Source organism: Mesoplodon mirus (assembly GCF_964341445.2).
Source record: "Mesoplodon mirus genome assembly, chromosome: 4".
NCBI classification, from domain to species: domain Eukaryota; kingdom Metazoa; phylum Chordata; class Mammalia; order Artiodactyla; family Ziphiidae; genus Mesoplodon; species Mesoplodon mirus.
Window position 1 is genome coordinate 5833592 of NC_138979.1, and position 16458 is coordinate 5850049.

A 16458-nucleotide genomic window follows, 5' to 3' on the forward strand; every position below is an offset into this window, starting at 1 on the left:
ACCCCTTCCTTTCTCCAAGTAAAGATAAAAACAAAATATATATAAATGGCAGTCCATTGCCAACAAGGTTACACCCTGGTAGGATACTCAGCTAAACCGAATATGTGCGATGTTTGGATTTCCATTTACCCCAAGCAATTTTCTGACTCATGGTTGAGAGAATAAAGCTCATTAATTTCTCAAGTGATTTAATATCTGACTAATGATGTTTAACCATTAAGATGAGGAAATTGACAATATTGATAATCTTGGAGAGAAATGTATCTGCTTATTTTTGTACTGAACACCAGCAGATTCTAAGTAGCTTTGGAAAGATCATGATGAATTGCTTGCTCTTAATATTTAGTCATATCTGCTATCTTTAAACGCATTTTATGAAATGGTAATCACTTTTATATTGGTCTTTTCTTTCTCCATTATTCTGAATAGTTGCAAGTTCATAGAGGCACACCTCAGAGATATTGTAGTTTGGATTTCAGACCACCACAATAAAGCAAATATCACAATAAAGGCATTCACACCAGTTTGTTGGTTTCCCAGTACATATAAAAATTACATTTACACTATACTGTAGTCTGTTAAATGTGCAATAGCATTATATCTAAAATAACAATGTACATACTTTAATTAAAAAATAATTTATTGCTAAAAAATGCTAACCATCATCTGAGCCTTCAGTGACTTGTGGTAGTAACATCAAAGATCGCTGACCACAGATCACTATAACATATATAATAATAATGAAAAGGATATTGCAAGAATTACCAAAATGTGACACAGAGACACAAAGTAAGCAAATGATGTTGGAAAAATGATACCAGCAGACTTGTTGGACATCAGGTTGCCACAAACCTTCACTTCATAAAAAATGCAATATCTGCGAACCACAATAAAGGGAAGCATGATAAAACAAGTTCTGCCTGTATAACAAAAAGAAGACAGATTCAAGGTATCGATTCTTTTGTTTTAAGAAGAAATACTACATCATCCTAGTAAACATTTTCTTTTCATTTCCAAAGCTCAGATTAGCTAGGAAATTGATGTGCTTTGTGCAGTGCTTGCATCCTAGAATATGTTTTCCTTATCCCGAAGTTATCATTTATGACAATATTGGCCGTAGAGCCTGAGAACAGGACAGATATGGCACTTTGGTTGTGTCCTGGGAAGAATAATTGCTTGGTGTCTTTCCTCAAAAAACCTTGGACTGTAGACCAGGGATCTGCAAATGGACTTCCTCCGTAAGACTTTTAGGGAAAGGATTTCAGTGAGTCTGCCAAGTAAAGGACATACAGCTCTGCTGTGTAACATCTGTCCCTGTGTCTTTCATAGGCAAGCAGGTTCTAGGAAGCTCTTTCTCACGCTGCCTTTTCCATTTTTAAATATACCAAACAGAAAAACATATATAGAGAGTCGACTGATCCATCCATCAACAGGTGGTACCCAGATGCTGGCTGCCTTCATTAACTCATCCTTGGTTGATCTAGGTTGACATGTAACCTGATAGCTTCACCAAGCATTGTAGGAAAAATAAGAGATTTGGAGTCAGAAGCCTTAGATTCAAATCCCCACTCTGACATTTTCTGATCTTGGACATATTACTTAATTTCCCCCCAGGTTTCCATTTCTTTGTCTCTAAAGCGGTGTCAATTACTGACCTTAGGGATTGTTGGAGAATCAAAGGAGGAAATGCTTTTTGCAGGTAATTTGTCAACTGGTAAGGGCTGTACGCATGTGCGTTTTTACCCTCACCGTGTTGATGAGACTCATTTAGTGCTGATTCCGAGGTGTGCTTATGGTACCCGAATGAGGCGATAATTATTCTACTTGGGCAGTATTCTTATCTTTCTTCACTCGTGTCCTGCTTTGGTGAAAAGTGGTGTTGATTGGTTCAGGTTTATTTTATTTTATTTTTTGAATTTAATTTAATTTTTTTATACAGCAGGTTCTTACTAGTTATCTATTTTATACATATCAGTATATACCTGTCAATCCCAATCTCCCAATTCATCACACCACCACCACCACCCGCCATTTTCCCGCCTTGGTGTCCGTACGTTTGTTCTCTACATCGTTGTCTCTTTCTGCCCTGCAAACCGGTTCATCTGTACCGTTTTTCTAGGTTCCACAAGGGTCAGGTTTAGATCAGATTGGACAAGTGGTGATGCACACTGTCAAGATGGAATTTGGGGAGGTTCTGCCACTAATGGTTCTCTCGATGTTGGAGGGCTGTTGTTGTTTCTGTAGCAAATACTTGGGAAAATGAAGCAAATGCTTCATTTCCAAGAATTCCAAGTTTACTTCCTTCTTACATCTTTCCTCTCCTCCCTCTCTCCTCCCTCCCTCCCTCCCTCCCTCCCTTCTTAATTTCTTGGGCCAGTGTACAGTCACTGACATGGCATGTATATCAGTGATGACTTTTGGTAAAACTTTTTAAAAGAAATGAAATGAGTCAAAAAATGCTTAAGGTTGTGCTCTGATTACTGGGCAGGAATTACTTCTTAGATTTGATTTCTGTTGGTTGGATGACCTTCACCTTTTTTTTTTCTCCCCCTCCTTCTTTTTAGGAAACTTGGATTTAACTGGTCAGAAGCAGATATTCAAAGCAGAGAACAACCCCTGGGTTACCCCCATTGCTGACCAATTCCAGCTTGGTGTGTCCCATGTGTTTGAATACATCCGCTCTGAGACGTACAAATAGTAAGTAGACTGTGATTTTCTGAAATAGACTGGTTTTACAGTATTCATAATTATGCCATTTTTAAAAACCTATTGTGTGATCTTGTCATTGGTGGCACCGAGCTCAGAGCATTTTAAAATTTTATTAATAACCACATGTAGTTGTCTCTGTTATTTATAGATTATTGTTAATTGATATTTTCAAAGGGAATTGATACCAATTTTGTTTAGAAATCTTTTAAGGTATTAAATTGGCTGACTGTGCATGGCACTAAGGAGATTCACCAGATACATAAAGATCAGAACATACCTTTTTCTCCTTTGAATGTAAAGAATAACAAACGTTATGAACAAAATTGTTAAGTGGTTTATTTATAAAATCAGTAGGGAATACTAAGGAAGCATCATCCTATTCTTCAGAAGCTTTTCTCTAGTGAGATAATAATCTCTCTAAGAGAAGAGATAAGGCAGAAGACGAGGAGGAATCAGCTAGTTTAAGTCATAGCATCAAAATCTCCCAAGTCCTCCCCTCTGGTCAAGGGCACCTGTGGGGACCCAGCCTTAAAACCAAACTATTCCCACCTCTTTCTTCCTCAGTTTGTCTGGGTTGGAAGGAATTCTACCACCCCCACCTACCCTGTTGTTACTATTAATCTTCTGTCATTATTTCCCCCTCATCCACTCCCCAGCCCCAAATTGAAGTGAGCATTTCTCTCAATGCTCAGTGACCCCTAACACCAAAATCCCGTCACCGCTAGTTTTAAGCAAATGCAAATGACTTGAAACAATTCGTAGTCAGGTTTAATCTGTTCCTGTGTCTGGTACCAACTTTTGAGAATTTAATATGCCAACTCTTAGAGAAGACCTAGGAGATCATTAAAAGTTACATTCAGTTTGGAGTCTCCCATTTTTTGGTATCAGAAATACGCTCCCCCCTGCAAACTCAACACAGCTCTCCCGGAATCTGTGTTGGGACAGTGGGTCGGACTTAAGTGACGGGGCAGAGTCCTTGCCTGTGAATGGCCAGCTGTGGCTCTGGTAGCACCTTTCCCCGTATGCCATGCTCCTGGTTACACATCTGGGACTCCTTATGGTATATTTCCATCTGACAGAATCACAGAGAAGATGAGCTGTGAAAGAAGAATGGTGTTCAGGGGAAATAGACTAAAATTGCCAAAGTGATGGCGTATCCTCATATGCGAATGCAGCGTAAAGCATGGTTTAGATTTCTTCGAAGATGATACCTTAACATTTATCACATGTCATAAGACTTACCTTAAGAGTAAACTGAGAGACGTATAGGCTATGTGTTATTGTTTCATGAACTACATAGATATGTGCAATTATTATAGATACATAGTTATTTTTTAAAAAGAATGAACATAGCTCAGCCTTGAAAATTTGTTTAATTATGAAAATGTGAAAATATAGTTGCAAATGAACAGTTTATTGTTCATTTGGTTTCTCTTAAATTGTTAATTGTTGCTAGCATTGGCTTTAGTTAAGGCTCTAATTTTTTGTTAGTAAATGGAGGGTTATGTAGAGCTTGGTTTGTAGGGTATGCTTTTAGAAAACCATTGTATATGATACCTACAGAAAAATAAATAAGCTCCTATTATTCTAGAATTGGGGGAAATACTCTGTTGTTTTTTCTGGTTAACAGTTTTTTAATTTGCCATACACTAATTTAGAATTTACAGAGAATTAGAATACATTGTGTATGAAAGTGCTTCTAATTTTAATTTCATTTGAAAAGATTACATTGTGAATGTATGGATTTTGTATTACCTTTGCGTCATGAGGCTATTAATCACCATTCTATGCTGTTACAAACTATTTCCGTTTATTTGAACATCGTTAGGATTCTGGATGAGTGAGTGGTGTGTTGCATTGATTGAGTTTATTGGGAAGTTCTTTGAAAGGGAATCTGTGACATTTTAATCTGTGACATATTTGATGTATATATTCTTGTCTGTTTTATTAGCATCTTATATTTAAGGATCAGAGTAAGCAGTCTGCCTATTAGCTTATTTTTTATGTTTGTTTTCCTCGTGGAGAATTATCTTTTGTCCAGTTAAAATCAACATTAAACAAGCATGGGAGAGCCATTGTCCCCTTTCTAGGGGGACCAATCAGTACTCTGTTCACTGCTTTTAGAAGAGTCTGTGTGAGCCTCTGCTGGGAGAATGCACTTGACATTAAACTCCTGGGGGCAGGGACCTCCCTCAAAGTGAATTCCCTTAGAGTTTTCCCCTTCTCTCCTTGGGAAAGAGAAGAATGTTAACGGCTTCCTGTATCCCAGCTTTCTGCCCTCCTGTTCTCCCAGTGAAGTAGTTACCTTCATTCCTTGATCAAACATACCAGCTGGAAACATGGACTGTGAACTAAGGAAGACACTGCCTCAAGCTCTTAGCCTTTTTAAAAAGCTGCTTGTACAAAAACGGCACCACTGTGTTTCACTGACGTTTTAAATTTAAGGTCCTCTTTTACATGAATAGGTATATCCTCATGTAACTAGAAGCCAACTTAATTCTTTCATTTTTTTAAGCAGCCACTTCATAATTAGAGGACTTTTAGTATCCTTCTCAACTCTCTGAAAAAAAAAAACTCTAATTAGCAGGTATTTGGCTACTTTTGTAAAGCTGTACACGTGAGGACTTGCAAGGAGGCAATTTATTCGTTACACCTGTATTTTTTTAAACAAGGCAAATATCTCAATCAGTACCTTAGCCTTAGATCCTTTATTCTGAAACCTCTGGTTTCCAATCTTCACTTCCTTGTTTCTTTTTATATAAGTCACCTACATCCCTTCCGATGAAAAAATCCTTTTCTTAATATTGATCTTTAGCCTGTCATAAAAGCATATTTTATTTTATTTATTTATTTTTTAGAAATTTATTTATTTATTTATTTTTGGCTGCGTTGGGTCTTTGTTGCTGTGCGTGGGCTTCTCATTGCAGTGGCTTCTCTTGTTGTGGAGCACGGGCTCCAGGCGCGCAGGCTTCAGTAGTTGTGGCACACAGGCTCAGTAGTTACGGCTCACGGGCTCTAGAGTGCAGGCCCAGTAGCTGTGGCACACGGGCTTAGTTGCTCCGCAGCATGTGGAATCTTCCCGGACCAGGGCTCGAACCCATGTCCCCATGCATTGGCAGGCCAACTCTTAACCACTGCGCCCCCAGGGAAGCCCGTAAAAGCATATTTAAAATTTTTATTCTGGCACTTAAAATACCAGTGAATCTCCTTCCTCTTTTTTCTTGTTAACCAATCGACCCATTACCTAAATGAGAGCATTGAGAACTCACCAGCGCATTTTATATCCCTTCATGTCCGCGGTTGAAGTTCAAGGTGACCTTCCTGTTCTAAGCACATCCTGAGAGGCCTCCCAAGTCTCGAGCAGTGACAGGCAGGGAAGATGGATGATCTGATTTCCAGACTCTAATGGACTCCAGGAGGAGACATGGATGTTTGAAACAAAACAGGGAAGTCGGTGTTCAGGAAGAATTAAAATACTTGGCAGTGATTTAAGCTGATGAAGATGAAGCAGGAGGGGATGTGGGCAGGTGTGGCTGCGAGGATGCCGAGGTGTGATTCTTCAGGAGATTGTTCTTTTGAGTACATTTGGGGCATCCTCATCATTCCTCGGATGGAGGTTGCTCTTTGTTCGTTTATGGAACTTTCAGCAAAGGGAACATATTGGCTGGTGTCATTGCTTTGCCCGCTCATTGTCACTTATTCCCTCTGTTAAGATAATTTGCTCCGTCTGGATGTTGAGGATCAAACCCTACAGGTGCGTTAGCGTTTTCGGGCTGTTGTTGAGTAACTTCTTCTAGGGCAGAATTATGATGGGATAGTCACCGCTCGTTAAGTTTCCAGAAGGCAGATTTTTTTTTTTTTTTTGTCCCCGGGAGAAGTCAGATTGGAGTCAGGATCCTTGACGAGATTCTTTGTGAAAGGGAGTAACTCGCACTTTTCACATTTCCATCAAGGAAGGTGGATAGAAACCGCAAGCCATTTTAAAAACTGACACGTTAACTCTTAACAAAAGAAGAGGTTTGACAAATGTTAAGCTGAAAATGTGTCAGTTGAAAGCAACATTTGGAAAACAGGCTTCCTCATGAAGGCTGCAATTTGTAAGGCATGGCAGCCCTAAAGCCTCATCTCCAGCCTGGCATAACTCAAAAGGTGCTCCCCCATCATTTCTCCTGTCTTGTGACTTCCTTTGCACACCAGAGAAAGGTGCCACACTCACTTGCTTTTCTGTTTCGTTTTTTAGTCTTAAATGAAGATGTTTGTACCATTATTAATATTACTTAACAGAAACATTTTAACTAAGCAGTGTTTGGTGAGTGGTGAGCACTGATGGGGAAAATGCTAGCAATTTCTCCTGCCTGGAAGCCTAGCAAAATAAATCATCCTGTTTAGCTATCTTGTAAGGAGGAATAAGTGCTTTGATTCTGCTGCATATGGTTTCTCAGGCTGTTTTACATGTAGAATTAAAATGAAGTGATGTTTTCTTGTTTTCTGCAGTATGGGCAAACCTATTAGAGGCTGGAATGGGCATACATGGGCTTTATTAAACAACTACTATATCCCCTAGTGGCTGCTGACTCAGAAGATCCTTAAGTTACAGATATATCTGGTATACCAAAAGGCTAAAGAATTTCCAACTTAATAAGTGATCCCATTTCTTTAAGACAGCCCTTTGCAGAAGGAAATCCTGTCTAACAAAACTCCTTAAACCTTATTATCTTTCTGGTGAAGTATAAATGGATGCACGGAACGAGCATGGTTTTATAAATATCACAGAAGGCTGGAGGAGCTGGTTAATCTGCCTGGACCTTGCTAGCAGTTAGTGAATTTTTTACATAGTGACAATAGGTGTGCAAGACGACAAAGACTTTCCTCTTTCATTACTGTATCTGAAAATAGCTCCAGGTAAGCCAGAGAAACACAGTATTTCTTTATAGTAGACATGAAAAAGAAGAACCAATTTTTCCTAAAGCTTTCGACATAAAGATTGTTTTTATTTTAAAAGTTGACTGTGTACTGTGTTCCTGCTAATTTATATTTCCTTTATAGATGCTACATATGTATATTGTGGTTCTTTCTTTAAGTTAATAAATGTATTCTCACATTTCCTCCATAATACAAAATATGATTCAAACTTTTGACATCTCTGCACCTATTTGCATACAAATGTGCTGCATTTAACGAACCTTGCTAAGAAATATCAAAGAGAAAGGGGAAACCCATAAAATATGTTGTATTTCAGGTAGTACTGTGTCCTACCCCTCATTTCATGTTCACTTTAAATGATAAAACTTACATAGCATTCCTTTTTCTCCAGATAGTATGTTACCAGCATAAGGAGTTGACGAATGTTAATTCCACTGAATAATTGTAAGTCAGGATGGGACATCATATCAACGTTGATCTTTGACTTGGTCCCTCACCTGTTTTCTTTGTGTGGCCTTGAGACATTAATTGCCCTGGTAAATTAATCCTTCCCCTCTTAAGGGAACAAGAGGAAAACAGACTATTTGAGGGAGAGTGCATAACAGTTCCCTCTTCCAAATTTTTTGATAGATTGCTTCATGTAATTTACAATTAAAAGGAGTTTTTCTTTTCCGCTTTTTACTTGTTTAGCACTGTTCTTCAGCTGGACTTCAGAAGTCATCAGTATTTTTCCTTTTGCTCAGTGCATGTTCATCATGTCTTCAATACATACAGTTTTGACATGCCTTTTACAGCTTTACTTTCCTATACTTTGTTAGCTCATTCAACACAGTTCAGTTGTTTACGTGGGCGGTGCTTCCCACTTAACATTTCCAGTGTACCTGGAGTCTGGGCAGTAGGGAACTTCCACCCCCTAAACCTATAAAGGTCAAAGGTAAACTCTGTCAGGGATTGAAAACCAGCTTCAGGAGGCTAAGCTGGGATTCCTGAAGGCCTCTAGGAAACCCCATCTTACACGTATTCTGGAATGTCTTTCACTCTGACGTGCCTTAGACGTAAATGCAGACTTGGGAAAGGCTCCCTCACATAGGCACATTCATTCTCTGGTCCTCCAATGTGGTCACGCCTCAGCCACGCTGTGCTGGGTGAGCTCTGTGAGATCAGGTTTGACCAGTGAGCTGGAGCTCTGTCAGTCTTCCTGCATTTTATTCCATGACTAGGGCAGGCATCATTAAAGAGTTGCGAGTAGGGCTTCCCTGGTGGCGCAGTGGTTAAAAATCCACCTGCAGGGGACACGGGTTCGTGCCCCGGTCCGGGAAGATCCCACATGCCGTGGAGCAGCTAAGCCCATGCGCCACAACTACTGAGCCTGCGCTCTGGAGCCTGCAAGCCACAACTACTGAACCCACGTGCCACAACTACTGAGCCTGCGCTCTAGAGCCCGTGCTCCACAACAAGAGAAGCCACCACAGTGAGAAGCCGGCACACCTCAACGAAGAGTAGCCCCCGCTCAGAGCAACTAGAGAAAGCCCGCGTACAGTGATGAAGACCCAAGACAGCCAAAAATAAATAAATGAATAAATAAATAAATTTATTTTTAAAAAAAAGTAGGCCTTGTACTAAAAAAAAAAAAAAAAGAGTTGCAAATAAATTTAGATGGGCAAATGGGAAAAAACACAGCTGCTCCATCAAAGGGAGAAGAGTGTTGTTTACTCCGAACCTCGCCCTACAAGAGGTTTTTACATGTGATTTTAAAGAGCAGGACAATCACGTCTCTCTTCCCCCCACTGTTGATCTCCTCTTTCCTTGTATGTTGACTCTGAAGCGTGCATTCAGCCTGTGTTGTACATCATGTAATGCATGATGCATTACAGTATCCATTTAAGGTAGATGGAATATAGATAATTGGTCCCTCCTGACAGAAGGAAAATAGACGTAGTCTAGACTCCATCTACACTCCAGAAAGGAAATGTGCCAGGTTACTTCCTCTTCCTAAGGAGCTATTTTGAGTTCCATTTTTAGCTGATACTCACTTGAAATAATCATATCGAACTGTTGACTATTGACCTACTCAAAGACATGGCCCGCCCTACATATTGATAACCTTTGTTAACTCCCAGCAGTGTTCAAGTTCAATGCTGGATGCTTTCTGTCCAGCTAAGATGAGTTATTGCCTGCCTTTGCTGTTTTTATTTGAGAGAGAAATGAGTAAGTGGCACTTTATAATCAAACGAAATTGTCTGATTTCTATTCTCTACATGGTAATATCTTATTTTATTACAGGCTGGCATTTTATTGAGCTCTGGTCTCTTATTCTGCTCAGGCATTGTTGGAGGTTTTGTTTTTGGTTTTTTGTAATTTTGGGCAATTAAAGGTTCTCCTACAATGTCAGACATTTTGGTTTAGAATGCATAATCTTATGAAAAGCGTTTTAGTCGACTGTATTAGATGGAAAGGGTAAATGTGAGTTTTGTGTCCACTGGCCTTTATTGATGCCCAATGTATTCGTCAGCCGTTAAGGAAATAACCCTCCAGATTTTGTTATGTTGTGTTTGTATATCATCTCATATGTATTTTTTAAGATGCATGTTGTAAAAAGTTTGGGGTCAAGAAAATACTGTTTTCCACTATCATAGTTAATTTTTAAATAGTCTCATTTGGAACCCATGCAGTTTTATCACCTTCACAATGTACATACTTTTTTTTTTTCTCCATCCAGTTAGTGTTTGTTTAGAAAATAAATAAATTGTTACTGAGGTTTTTGTTATTTTACTTAGCGAGGTTACTAAATAAACGCCCTGCTTTTTTTTTTTTCTCTTGCTGATACCTAATTTTGTCTAATTTTGGTTTTTTAAGCCACCCCACAGAAATGTATTATCTGACAGTTCTAGAACTCCAAGATCAAGGTGTGAGAGAGGTTGGTTTTTTATGAGGGCTGTCGGGGAAGCATCTCTTCCAGGCCTTTCTCCGTGGATTACAGATGGCCGTCTTCTCCCTGTGTCTTTACATTAGCGTCCCTGGAAGTGTCTGTTTCTGTGTCCAAATTTCCCTTTTCTATAAGGACACCAGTCATATTGGATTAAGGCCCACCCTGATGACCTCACTTTAATTTGATTACCCCGCTAAGACCCTAGTATCTTCAGATACGGTCACATTCTGAGTTACCAGGGGTTAGAACTTCAACATGAATTTTTTTGGGGAAAATTCAGCCCCTAACACTATTGTTACCCCAGTGCATTCAGATCACCCTGTCTTTCCTCTCTTCTTCCATAGCCCCCCGCAACCTGGGGGGCATATTCTGTTTATTCGTAAATGTGTTGAAATTACTCTGGAAGGTTTAATCCACCTCTCCGCAGTCCCTCCACCATGTCTTTCTTGTGCGTTTAGCTTTCAGACTTAAAGTTTCCTTCAAAAAGTGCACATTCACCATTGTTCCATTTTAGGGACACAAAGGTTAGGCTCTTTTTTTGGCAGATGGGTCAGTGTTTTTAATTTCTAATCATCCCTTAAGAACGGACTATGTTAAAATAGAAGCTGGTTAGAATTTGAAGATCCCCTGGGAGGGAAAGGCACCTTACAGAATCTCCTGCTTTGTCGTAGTCAGCTAGAGAATTGAAGAAGGGAGAGTTCCATAGAGCACCCACCATCGGACCCCGTCGTGTTTCTTTCACAAGAGTCTTATGGCCGGAAGATGCAGCATGGGGGACCTTTGTGCCACCTGGCGGCTTCTTGCACTGGGACCCCCACTAGAAGATGTGGAATCTTCCCTCTCTGACTTTGTGGTCCTACATCATAGCTCTCCATGTTTTGGTGTGGAGTCAGGAATTTCCTGTTCCATCTTGGGGTTCCAGTCACCACATCTGGAGCCCTTAGGACTTTTATTCCATTTTCCAAGCTTGTCTCAGGAGATCTCTGGCGTCTTACTGGGTGAGATGGAGACTATCAGGAACGGGGCACTGACTTCTCTTTTCGTGTAACTAAAGCTGGTTTGCTTCCCCAGCGTGCAGACACACATCAGAGATGGAGAGTGGTTTCACACGACGCACCGTGGCATAGAGACCCCGGTCATGGGCTCTGCCGGGAGCCGTGAGGAACGGGGAGAACAAAGTCTGTCCTTAGAGCGCCAGCCTTAGAGGTGGTTCCCAGCCCCAGTTCTCTCAATGGCAAAGGACCTCATCATGCTTACTCTCAGCTTCCCCATCTTAAAAGCAAGAGGTTCAAACTAGGTCATCTTTAAGAGTCGTCTCAGCACCGATTTCTAATCCTGAATCTTGTTTTTCTGGGAAACATGTTTTTTGTTTGTTTGTTTGTTTCCGTGGAAAAACCCTCTTGTTTTAAGGCTGCAGTAGCTGACACGGCATCTCCTTGCTACCTTCACCAGCCTTCTCTGTGGACCAGAGCGATACATTCAGAAGCCTGTTAGCTAACACAGGAGTTTTTGAACACTTTTCCACTGGTTCTTCACCTGCTCATTGCCTGTCATGCCTGAGGCCTGCAGTATCATTTAAGATTTAAAAGTAAAAATCCAGAAGGCCGGAGGAAAAAAAAAAACCCACCCCAAACAAAAACCTACCTTAAAGGTTTGGGGGAAAAACCTTTGTTTCTCTGGGAAACATGTTTTATTGTCTATACCAATTCATTATTTTTTTCCAATTTAGTTTAATTCTTGAATTTGCCCCCCACGTGGATTTCCCTTATTGATTTTTTTTGTAAAGGCCACGGAAGATGATGATGGCCCTGAATATAAATTGTTACAGGAAAATAGATACAAGATAAAATTACCAGATCAACCTTTTTATTCTATATTTTATGGAATACCTAATATATATTTGGCAGTAACTTATTCGTACACATGAATTCCTGACACTTTCGATTCTTCAGACTTATTAATCAGTGTAGTCAGCACCAAAGCAATTTTATGAGACTTACCAGTCATCAAAAATTTATTATCAGATAAATCACAGAAACAACGAGCATCTTAATAGGGTAGAGAAAGTGGCATGTAAAGGATCGTTTAAGACTGTGCTTTTTGTTGGTTGTGTGTTATATTTACAGCCAGTATCTGCGAGCTTACTCATAATTTCATGCAAAGACCCAGCAGGGTGATAGTTATCTTCTTAGGTAAAACCTTTTTTCTTTGTTTTTCTCCAGTAGAATATTGTGTTTCGTCTAACTGTAAGACTGAGAACACTCAAGGTACAGAAGGTAGGAAAATCATGTTCCAATGCTAAGCTTACAGCATTTCTTTTAAAACGGTATCTACGTTTTCTTCCGAATTTCATTACAGCTGTCATCCAGAGTTAAGACTTATGAAGCCTCAGTCCTTTCCTTTGGGACAAAACGGCTAAACCTGAACTCTGAAATGGCATGCGGACATAGCAGTAGACAATTGCCTTGCCTGGGGATGGGCTCCATGGGCTCCCTCCTGGCAAATGCGAGACACAGGCTGTGTCTACCGTGTTCCTGGCAGTGTCTTTGAAGAGATAATGATTCTGATGATATAATAAAAGACTTGGGTCTTCGTCGTGTAAGATGAGCTGCTTGGAGGGGAGTTTTTCTGTCCCTCTAGCCCTGTCCTGAGTGTCCCAGAATCTCACTATACTCTGGAACAGGAGGATCATGGCAGTGACCCAGATCAGAGCTGAGCTGACACTGGGGAGCCCTGGTAGAGATCCACTGGGAAGGAACCCAGAACGACAAGGCTGGGTTACGTCCCATTAAAGATACGCCTGCTTCCTGCCTCAGCTCTCCATAAGGGCTGTTTTCTCTGCCTGAAATGTTTTGTCCTTGTATTTACATGCTGAATGCCCAGTTATTCTTCAAGTATCATGTTCAGTCTTGCTTCCTCAGAGACCTTGTTGCCAAGTGTTCCCCTACTGCCCATTTACTCTAGGTCCCTTTTACTGTCTTCCTTCTGAGTCTTTTACCTTAGCAGCAATTTTTTTTTTCTTTTTTTTTTTTTGCAGTATGCGGGCCTCTCACTGCTGTGGCCTCTCCCGTTGCGGAGCACAGGCTCCAGACGTGCAGGCTCAGCGGCCATGGCTCGTGGGCCCAGTCGCTCCACGGCGTGTGGGATCTTCCCGGACCGGGGCACGAACCCGCGTCCCCTGCATCGGCAGGCGGACCCTGAACCACTGCGCCACCAGGGAAGCCCAGCAGCAATTTTAATAGTAGTCGTAGTAGTAATAATAACAACGACAATAATAATAATAAGCAATGACTATTTACCACGTGACAGGCATTTGCTAAGCTCATTATATGTGCTATTCAGCATTTTATAACTCAATATTTATTTCTGTGAATATCACGTAGATTTGGGGGAAGGGGGTAAAAGTGCCTGTTTTCTCTCCTTTAAGAGGCTAATCTTTTGGGAAGCAATACTGAAGATTCCCTCATTTCTGAGCTATGCACATGGCACCCTCAGTGTCCTGTATGAATGACCCGTCATCTCATGCAGAGGAGCCTCTGACAGGTTTCCCTGATTTCTGCAAGAAAAAACCATTCTGGCGTCCAGAAGAAACCGTGCTGTCGTTCTCCGCTTCTGCTGGTACAGGGTAAACAAGACTGGAGACATTAAAATGCATCCTCGGCCTGTAATATTAAGGCAAGATTCTGTCTTCATAGTAGTCTTCCTTTGTTTGTGTTGATCTCTCTTTTTTTTATTTTATAAATTTATTTATTTAGTTAGTTATTTTTGGCTGCATTGGGTTTTCGTTGCTGCACACAGGCTTCCTCTAGTTGCAGCGAGCGGGGGCTACTCTTCGTTGCGGTGCACGGGCTTCTCATTGCGGTGGCTTCTCTTGTTGCGGAGCATGGGCTCTAGGCGCGCGGGCTTCAGTAGTTGTGGTGTGTGGGCTCTAGAGCACAGGCTCAGTAGTTGTGGCACGTGGACTCAGTAGTTGTGGCTCGCGGGCTGTAGAGCGCAGGCTCAGTAGTTGTGGTTCATGGGCTTAGTTGCTCCACAGCATGTGGGATCTTTTGCCCATACGTCTCTCATGTTGGAAATGAAACAGTTCCTTAACTTCACAGATAAAGGAATTATGTTTGAAAAGGAGACCTTCCTCTCTATGAATCCGTGGGCCTGTGCCTTCTCTTTGTCCATCAAGGGAGTGTTTTCATGGGGCGTGTGGAGTATGTGATTGCGTTTGTGAATGTCTGGAATGTAGCTGAGGAAGACAGAGTAAACCAGTACATGTGGTTATTCTGAGGAGGGGTAAAAGCAAGGAGGGAGGGCACATTCTTTTCATTTTTCACCCTTTGGTACCTATCAAGTGTTCCATTTTGTACATGTATTCACTGTTGAATAGGTTATTTAAAAAAATTTAACCTATAGAGAAAAAAGGGGACTTCCTGGCAGTCCAGTGGTTAAGACTCTGTGCTTCCACTGCAGGGGGCGCGAGTTCCATCCCTGGTCAGGGAACTAAGATCCCGCACGCCACGCACAACAACAACAAAGTTAACTAGAGAGCCCGTGAAGTTAAGAAGGAAGAAGCCACAAAGCACGTAGCTGTGTAATTGGTTTTGTCTACTGTACATCCCCTTTCCACTTGTTTATCTAGATTAAGTGGAATCATCCCTTCTGATCAGTCTCTCTCTAACCAGGTCCCCTCAAAACCTTCAAGGTGACATCACCTCCCAAAATGTGTCCTGAGTCTTGGAAAGGGACTCTCTAGATGTGAGCTCGAGAGAAGGGTTCTCACTCAACACATCTACCCTTCCTCTACTTGGCTGAAGCATTGTGAAATCATGCCTTGTGTATAACACCTCTCAGATGACATCAGCCTTTCCTGCACCCTCGGAAGGATCGGTAACAATCCAGCCTTCCTGCAGAACCCAGCAGGACATGGGAAAAGGGGGTCATTCGCAAAGACGTAGCAAAAGAGAAAGAGGAAAATAAACAAACAAGACGCACTTCTTCATTGAGTTTCTTTAGGTAGGAGTATTTTTCCTGCTAAGGTTTTAAGTGATTGAAAGGTAAGCTTTTCTATATTTTTAAGATCTCGAGGGCTTGACATATGGAAGAATGGATCTTGGAAGAACTGATTATGTTAGAGGAAGAGACTGGGCCTCAGGTTTCCATAATACATGAAGCATGGGTTTTTTGTTTTAATTCTTCTCTCTTGTTTAATGCTTTTGGCTGTAAGCAAAGATGACGTGTGTGTTTCAGACTGTTTACGTGAGATCAGGAGCATTTTTAATCTGTTCTCTTGCATTCTCAATAGAAACTGCGTGAGTGGTGATCTTTTAATAGAATGTCTTGCAACTAGCAAATTTATTTTGGTACTAAATTCCAGATAATTCCTAAGGAATGTAAATCTTGTCACTAAAAGTTTTTGTTTTAGAAATACTTAACACCTCTCAGATTTTGCTGTTGTGGGATACACAGCTTTGGGAAGATCCCTGCTGTTTTCCTTACTTGCTGCAAGTAATAAATCCTTCCTTCTCCTGATCTTTGGTGTGGTTCTGTCTTTTGACACCCACAAAGAGGCAACCCTCCCCCCAAAAACAGAAATACTTAAAATCTCGAAACTATATAATTTTAAGTTTTCTGTGGCCAGCCTTTGCTTTACCTTCACAAGTGTAATCAACAAGACAGGGTAACAAGAAAGGTACTGGTCATGAAGCCGATTGAGTAAAAATATTCGTTTCGAATTTTATAGTGAACATGGTTAGAAAAGAAATGATGGCATGTGGGGAAGATGCTGCTTCAAGAATGCATTATACAAGATGACTTTTGGCTTTACTGTGGTTGAAATACTAAGAATCTTGCGCAGCTTTTTCTAGAAAACTTCAGATGCATGCTAGAGTCAGATACTTTCAATATCC

At 40.8% G+C, this 16458-nt stretch overlaps 1 protein-coding gene across 3 annotated transcripts in view; it reads left to right on the forward strand.

The window, feature by feature from the left end:
- Window positions 1–16458, forward strand: part of RSU1 (Ras suppressor protein 1) — a 188988-nt gene that overhangs the window by 96835 nt on the left and 75695 nt on the right. For all 3 annotated transcript variants that reach the window (XM_082617067.1, XM_082617066.1, XM_082617065.1), the window contains one exon: window positions 2565–2697. In XM_082617067.1, coding sequence (XP_082473193.1) covers window positions 2565–2697 — 133 coding nt within the window. The remainder of the gene's footprint in view (window positions 1–2564; window positions 2698–16458) is intronic.